Source organism: Nelumbo lutea, chromosome 1 (genome assembly GCF_056320005.1).
Source record: "Nelumbo lutea isolate HS-2025 chromosome 1, American lotus-T2T, whole genome shotgun sequence".
Taxonomy (NCBI): Eukaryota; Viridiplantae; Streptophyta; class Magnoliopsida; order Proteales; family Nelumbonaceae; genus Nelumbo; species Nelumbo lutea.
The window spans coordinates 94,801,577-94,809,493 of record NC_142684.1 but is presented as its reverse complement, the minus strand read 5'-3'; the positions used below and the strand labels follow the sequence as shown (position 1 = coordinate 94,809,493).

At 43.0% G+C, this 7,917-nt stretch overlaps 1 protein-coding gene across 2 annotated transcripts; it reads right to left on the bottom strand.

Moving 5' to 3' along the window:
* Nucleotides 1-518: 518 nt before the first annotated feature.
* LOC148876232 (serine decarboxylase) lies at nt 519-6,885 on the bottom strand. 2 transcript variants are annotated; one of them, XM_088966364.1, is made up of 7 exons: nt 6,364-6,565; nt 6,015-6,090; nt 5,627-5,914; nt 2,242-2,473; nt 1,937-2,130; nt 1,713-1,849; nt 519-1,180 (listed from the first exon to the last, which is right to left on the bottom strand). In XM_088966364.1, exons 3-7 carry the CDS (start codon nt 5,823-5,825, stop codon nt 614-616), a joined length of 1,329 nt encoding a protein of 442 aa, XP_088822490.1. In that variant the 5' UTR covers nt 5,826-5,914; nt 6,015-6,090; nt 6,364-6,565; the 3' UTR covers nt 519-613. The 2 variants fall into 2 exon arrangements, with proteins under 2 accessions (XP_088822490.1, XP_088822489.1); XM_088966363.1 differs by having other exon boundaries at nt 5,627-6,090; nt 6,364-6,885.
* Nucleotides 6,886-7,917: the final 1,032 nt, after the last annotated feature.

Here is a 7,917-nt window from a genome sequence, read left to right as displayed (position 1 = left end):
TCAAGGGCTATGAAAAGTCGGTGCCAAATTATAATGTGTATCCCAGGTGGCGGTGCTTAGTTTTTATAGATGTGTTTAGTTATTGATTGAAAATCTTGCTGTGTTCTTTACCCTCTTCGAGAACCAATTTGGATTTTTTGCAAGTTTATATCGTTAATATCTTCTTTTATGGAAATATTAGACGGCAGTTGTTTCAATGTCATAGGGGAGAGGATGAGACCTACACAAACGGAAATATTAGGCTGCAGTTCTTTCTTTTTTCAATAAATAATCTTCTTTATCCTAAACTATTTTTTGTTTATTCTATATTGTTTCTATTATGATGAATCAAGAACTGGGACTGTCAATGTAATTGCTATCAATTTTTTTCATTTTTTATTCTCCCAATTATTCAGTATTATTCGCCCGTGCTTAGCACGGGCGCCCCTCGCTAATTATTTAGAAAATAGTTGAGAAGTTGGGATTTAGGCAGTAATTGAAAGGTAATGCGCGCATTAAATAGGGAATTGTAGGCGAAATTTTCCTGAAAGAATCTCAAACTTTACTATTAAACCCAAAATGTTTGGCTACAGACAATCAACAACAAAAGCAAGACAGTCATGGAGCTATTACATCACTTATGCAGAACACAAGCACAGTTTTCCTTCCCTACATCTGCCGCAATACAAGGAGGTTGATACTTTCCATCCTGGAACCAGGTCGAACGTTTTTGGATTAGTTCGTTCAAGAAATTGTCTAGCTTCTCAATTGTGATGTTGGGCATCACCACAACATGAGCAATGTTCCCCTGACAAGCAAGCTGCCAGCGGCGAACAAACTCCTCATCTTGTGGCCGCTCAAACACAACAGTGCTACTGAGTTCATTAAGCATGGCACCAATCCCTGCAGCTCGGAGGCGGTCCTTCAAGTATTGAGCATTCCTAAGACATTTCTGGACTTCTTTCTGGAACCCTCTGTATCCTTTGCGGTTGAGTGTGTACCAGAGGAAAATTGGAGCATGGCCATTACGGCTACCCATAATGGTGGCATCCCGGGATGCAAGATACTCAACATTCCTCGAGAGGGTATTAATGTGCTCCAATCTTGTTATCTGAACTCCACAAGGCATTGGGCACCCTACAAACTTGTGTCCAGAAACACTAACACTCCCAATGGGCTTCTTAAACGTGACCTTTGGCGCCTGTTTTCGCCAGGAATGACAAGTGATCAAAATACAATGAGTTATATATGGATGGTAAAGTAAATAAATAATATAATAAAATAAGAAAAGGAGGTTTCTTCTCGGTGACTGGGGAGTTAAAGCTATTACATATTAGTCTTATTCGTAGGATAACATGATTTAATTTGCAATGAAGCAACATCCAAACATGTACAATAAAAATTACACACATGAAAGGGGTTGGGAATTTGTTAATTTTGAATGGGGACTCTCACCCAAGCCTGGTGTAATTGGAAATTCTTCAAATCGGATCACCCAACTTGCAGCCAAATCCAACATGACACTCTTTTGGATGGTTAGGAAAGGAGTCCCAAGCAACTGTAAAATTGGTGAATCAATATGGCCTAGTATGTTTCCTATGCAAACATGTCATTGGTGGATCCAGAAACCATAATATGTACATGAAGAATGTGGTGTAATCAGCTCTCACTCTAACGCAATTATCCTCATTTTAAGCATGATATGATACCAAAAACAAAAAAAGTGGACTTACACGTTTGACAAATGGCATCATAAGTCCAAACAAAGCACCATCACAATGGATGTAGAACCGGTCATGTGTAAAGCCAGTATCTTCAAGGGTTTTTATGACCAGGTCAAGATCATCAACAGCTCCTTTAACTGTTGTCCCTGTAGATTTTAGGGATGATAAACAATGATTGAGTTTTTAGTTGAGTAGACAAAGAGAAGTCAGAAAAATTATAAAATAAGGCATACCTATATTAACATTGATGATAGCTGGTTTGTCCTTGTTGGGAAGAAGTTTGGCTTTGAAATCATTGCAATCAATCTCACCAGAAGCCATAGTTTCGATCTTAATGCATTCCATTCTGTACATCCGTGCAGCTTTAAAGACTGAATAATGCGACTCTCTTGATGCATATAAAATTCCATCTGGGAAAACTTCTCTCCTGCACAACAACCAAATCATGTTCTACAAAGATCCCAATAGAGAATAAAATACCAGTTATTTATCATATCATAAATAAGTCACCAAACCACATAAGTTGTATATCACTAACCCGATCAAAATACCATGAAGGTTGCCTTCTGTTCCACAGTTTGTAATATATCCCCAATATTCATCCTTCTCTAATTCCCATAGATGGGCAAACCAGTCTAAAACACCAACCTCAAATTGTCTGGAGTGAACCCCATAGTTGCTCTCAATAAAGGGATCACCAAGGTTGTTGATGGAAAAATGTTGCAGCTGAGCCAGAGCACCATAATCAAAGTCTAAGTTATATGGATAACCTGTAAAGAAAATAATACCCAAGTGGCAAACATAAGAATAAACAAGCTAATATGAAATAGATGAAGTTCTTGGAGTTACTATTTAATCTTAGTAGATTTTCTTTATACACAAGACGCAAAGAACTAGAAAATTGGATTAATTAGCATGGGTGAATTTGGGTATGGATATGGGTTTGAATCAGCAGAGAAGGATAAGAGGATAAGTCTTATCTACTTAAAGAGTCCAAATCCAAATAAAGATTTGGATTAGGAAACTCCTAATTAGATTAGGAGATTAGCTCTTTAAGATCTATATAAATAGAAAAGGGCGAACTACTCCAAGTTTACACACTGCTTTCAGTTCTCTCTCTCCTTCTGCTCTTACCGCCCTAACCCTAATTCAACCTCCATTCCTGAATTGATAGAGATCAGTTCTGATTCTGATTTTTGCAAGAAAATATTATATCTAATTCGTGCTCACCTCCCTTGCTTGATCCAAGCTGTTGGATAGCAGTTCTTGCTAAAAAGACTACATTGTTGAACCTGCTTCATCTCAAGCTACGCCATCTTTAATGGAAGCGGGTTTTGGTACCCTCTTTGGGCATGAACACCTACTTTGGGAGCTACACATGTGGATTCTATATCATGTATTGCTCTCCCTTTCTTCTGGTTTCAAATCTGGTCCAGGTTGGTTCAAGAACAATCCTTGAAAAATGCAGCTTTTTCTAAAACTGGGAATATGATTCTCGGAAGGGAGAAGAAATTTTTGAAATTTCACCTAGCCACCCTGCATGGTTTGACCATCCATATAATGGATTTCCCCTTCCTTCAATAGCCCCCAATGATATGGTACATTTTGGATAGAGCTCTCACTTGCTCTTTGTCGAGATCACTATCGAAGTCAAAACGGGGGTAACGCATCAACGTCATGCCTCGGCGTTCGGCCTCGACCCGCTTCTTGGATGTAGGTTCCTCAGCCTCCTCCAGCTCCACCACTTAGAGAAGCTCAGGGGCATTCCCCATGCTGTCAGCCCTCGGCCTCATAGAGCTAGTACCTTCATCGAGAGAGTCTACACCCCTTTGGTCTCGCTCAGCTCCCCATGGGGCGGGGTCCTCTCCCTCAGCACTTGGATGCTAGGCGACCGAGGGGAGCTCTCGGAGTCACTACTATCACTCCCACTACTAGTCGAGGTGGAAGGAGAACTGCTAAGGTCACTCCAATCAGGAAAGGCATAACACTCAAGTCTAGAGTATGAGGCCAACATATTGAAGACAGGAGTCCTTTACCTAGTGTTCATTCAAAGAAGACTTGGGGAACCGGTTGTTGGTAGCCGAGGTCTCTGATCGCAGGTGAAGACTCAAGGTTCGAGCAAATGGTGAAGACTCGCTCTACCAACCTCCCTATTTGAAGGAAAACGTACGGCTCATATCCCTCTAATCCAACGGTCGCGAACTAGCCGACCTGACAGCCCGAACCAACAAGCTCCACGTGGCATCAACCTCAAGAAGACGAAACGACGCCAAAGGAATGGGTCGGTTCGCCTGTTATCTCTAGATCAAGAACGGACCAACCCGGGCGCCCCTCTACGCCATTTCATGCAGTCCCAGCCGGTCAACACCATGCCTGTCCAGTGTACGAATCTGCACCAGATGACGTCGACACTGGTACAGGGCACAACCGACGAACGCAGACATCCCACACCCGTATAGGCCACAGTATGCGTTCTTGGCACATAAAAATCCTCCATCGAGACGAAGAGTGAACAGAGAAGTAGTCGCCACACAACCGCCAAGAAGAGTCCTCTAAAGCCGAGGCCGACGCCTCCACACAACTCCATGGTACTCTTCGGCCAAAGCCAAGGTCTCCACACAACACATCATCCGACCTAGACCACTGCAGCCTTAAGAGTGGGGGGCAAGTGATCGCACCACGTGCTTCAGCCAGATCAAATCCTGGCCGCACATCACCAACTGCTTCCAGTCACTCTTAAGGGGAGGTTAGCTATAAAAGGGAGCACTCACTTCAAGGTAAAGATCCAGATTACCATTCTTGGCCATTAAGCACTAAGCTCTAAGCTCTCGTCTCTGGACTAGTCCAACCACTCTCTAAGTACTCAGCTAACTTGATCGTCGAAGTCTCCGCCCCTGGGATAACACCTGGGGCCTCTGACGTGTGCTCTTCTCTTATTTACAAATTGGACCAGTCGGCCTCGGACTCTAAGGAAATTACCTTGTTTCCCTCAGCCCCATATATGGCAGCAACACAACCCACTTTGAATTAAGTTGAGAAAAAACTTAAGGCAAATTTTCTTAGAAGTTTGTAGTGGAAGCATAGGTAGCCCACCAATAGGGATGTGTGGAGAGAAGCCCCCGCAGCGGTTTGGACCTGATCCATATTTTCAGCTTATGGATCCAACCCAAACATGAAGAGTTATGTAGTTTGGGAGTTTTCTATTGAATACATTTTTTTGGCTTTGGAGAGAAGTATAGAGGTTTTGGGTGTTTTGGGGTTTAGAGCTTCTGTCAAAAAGGTTGTGCACAACTCTGAAATCTCCATTGTTGATTCTATAGTGGTTTTTTGCCCTCCTTCACCATGGACAAAGGTTACAAGCCGAACCACATAAATCTGTGTGTGCTCTGTTGTTTGCTTCTCTTCATCTCTAATTTACGTCATTTTCTTATGTCATTTGAATTTGTGTTTCGGGGTTTTGCGCAACAGTTACCTTGTTCATAAGTCTATGAAATGTCTCATATCTAAGAAATGCCTCATAGAGATAGTCTGGGACCAGGAAACATGGCATCAACAACCACCAGGAATGGTTCGGGCCCGTATAGGTGGAGACTACACACACAAGAGTCCTACTCCTATATCTGGTAAAAAAAGCACTATCAAGATGCATTGATCAATGTTTTGGCATGCAAATCTCTATACTAACAACCATTACTTGAACATTTAAAACCACACCAAGCAACACAAAATCGATTAATGAAATCCGCGAAAACAAGCCATGATAACAAACGGGTTCACATTTTTAGCTTTCCCTATAAGCATTGGGATTGACGTTGCATTATTCAAAATGGTAGATGACATAAGAATCCCCGTCACGACATTTCAATAAAAGCTAACAGATGAATCAAATAGGACCGAAGAAAGGACCAAACTTTGTTTCATACCTAAGTGATGCTTCGTCCTTTCAATCAAAGATTTTCGGTACCTTGCCAATACACTGGCCATATAAGCTTCCCTTTCTCCCGTTACCTCATCGTCTGCATCAGGCTCTGTAACAGCAAGGCACATTGTATGAACATTTCTTCCCAATACAATCTCTCTTTTTTGCTCCTCATCGCTTTTCTTAGTTTCATCACTGACCATCTCTTCATTTACCGGAGACAATGGCTCCGAAATCACAGTAGTTGCATCAATTTCCTCGGGTAACGGCTCAACCTTTCCATTCAATTCACCTGGGAGCACATCAACTTCAACACTCCCAACCATGATTGCTCAGCCTAAAAAACAAACAGAAGTAACTTATTTGAGTCTCTAGATCTAATCCTTCACTACCTCCTCAAGCTCTCAAAATGCAAATCTTCCACAATCAACCCTTCCAAGAACAGCTCCAATGCAGAAAAATGCCTATCTGAAACGGAAGACAGCTAAAATCAGTAGATTGAACAAGTATTACTTCAAATCAAAGACGAAATTCGTTCATAACAAATCTTATAAAAAAACTAGTTAAAAAAAGATCGAATTATCTCTAAGAAAACAGAGTGAAATAATCGAAAAAAAGAAAAGATCATGAAAAATTACAAATCAAAATTAAATATTTTTGTAAGAAATGTTGTAGAAAATCAATGTCTGAGAGATTACAGATCCAGGAAAAATGCGAAGGTTGAAACAAACGTAAACGAACCTCAAGAAGCCAGGGCTTGCAGAGGCGGTAAATTCGCTAAAACGAAGCTCGCTCCTCCCGCGTTCGATCCTGTGGAGGGAAGCAAAGAGGAGCGGAAACCTCGCCATAGCTTCCTTTTATAGGCGAACGTGTGTACACCTCCCAAGGGAAAAATCTGCTGTGACCGTGGTCGCATTCATAAATGACGATTACATACTTTTTTTTTTTTTCCGAACGATCACTTTTACTCTCGTGTTTGAAATATCAACTGATTGTGATTGTGATGGCTTGAATTTTCTTTTTTGATAAAAATTAAAAAAAAAAAAAAGCTGATGTGGTCGCCATTTATTTGAGTTGCTTGCGACATTGGTCACAGCAGATTTCCTCTAGGCAGCCCCCTCTCTGACCCTACGTCTCTCTCCAGTCTCTGGTAATTGGTTGTACAGTGAGCACCAAAGTCTCTCTCCATCTCCCTCTAACTTCTCAGTCCGGATTTGCTACTCACCGCACACCGAAAATATCTCTATTACTTTTACTTATTATAGAGAAAATCTATAATAAGGAAAAGATATGATATGAAAAAAGTTTTTATTAATCAAAATCAATCTATCAATTTTAATAAATAACACCTGTGACACTTGGCACATCATGTCAATTAAGTGCAGCCTCTTGACAATTAGACAATTCGAGCTCGTTTCAGGTAGTTCGCCACTAGGCAACTCACCATCATGCAACTCGCCACAGGCAGTTCGTCACAAGCAGTTTGCCACAAGTAGTTCGCCACAAGCAGTTCGCCACATGCAACTCGCCACAAGCAGCTCGCCACAGGCAGCTCACCCTCTTATAGCCTGGCAACTTAGACAACTTGGCACTTCACAGGCAGTTCGCCACCATGCAGCACTCACAGGCAGCTCGCCACCATGCAGCACTCACAGGCAGCTCGCCACCATGCAACACATAGGCGGCTCGCCACTAGGCATCTCACCATCTTGTAGCTTGGCACCTAAGAACAACTAGGTGACACCCGAGACCACTTTGGCAACAACTTGCCTTTGCTAAATTGATGGTGTCCCACCAGGCGTAGCCTGGCACAGGCGCGGCCTGGCACAAGCGCGGCCTGGCACGGGCGCGACTTAGCACAGGCGCGGCCTAGCCCTGGCGCGACCTGGCCCTGGCACGAGCTGGCAGCCTGGCCCTGGCACAAGCTGACAGCTTGGCCCTAGCGTGGCCTGGCCCAGGCACCGACCTGGCGGCCTGAAATAGGCACCAACCTGACAACATCGAGGAACACACCTCCGTACCCCGCATTTTATGGGATTGTGACTTGTAATGGCTATATTAGCTCACCCACTCCCCAAGTCAGGCAGAAATGGGCAACCTTACCAGTTGGTGGCTTTATCCACACCTAACACGAAAGCAGGTCCCATCACAGCGAAAATCCAGGAACTACTTCACCTAGCCCACGAGGACTCTAGTATATAAAGACCTCACCCCCTAGGGGCGAAGGGATGCGAAAAAAGGATGGGTAACCTCTGCTCTTTAGCTCCCTCATTCTCTAATATCATTCTCAGCTCT

Coding starts and splice junctions, on each gene's coding strand:
- LOC148876232 (XM_088966363.1), bottom strand. CDS start 5,948: ATGGTTGGGAGTGTTGAAGTTGATGTGCTCCCAGGTGAATTGAATGGA. Junction 2,474..5,626: donor AAGGACGAAGCATCACTTAG/GTATGAAACAAA, acceptor TTTTCTTTACAG/GTTATCCATATAACTTAGAC. Junction 1,850..1,936: donor TATCATCAATGTTAATATAG/GTATGCCTTATT, acceptor TAAAATCTACAG/GGACAACAGTTAAAGGAGCT.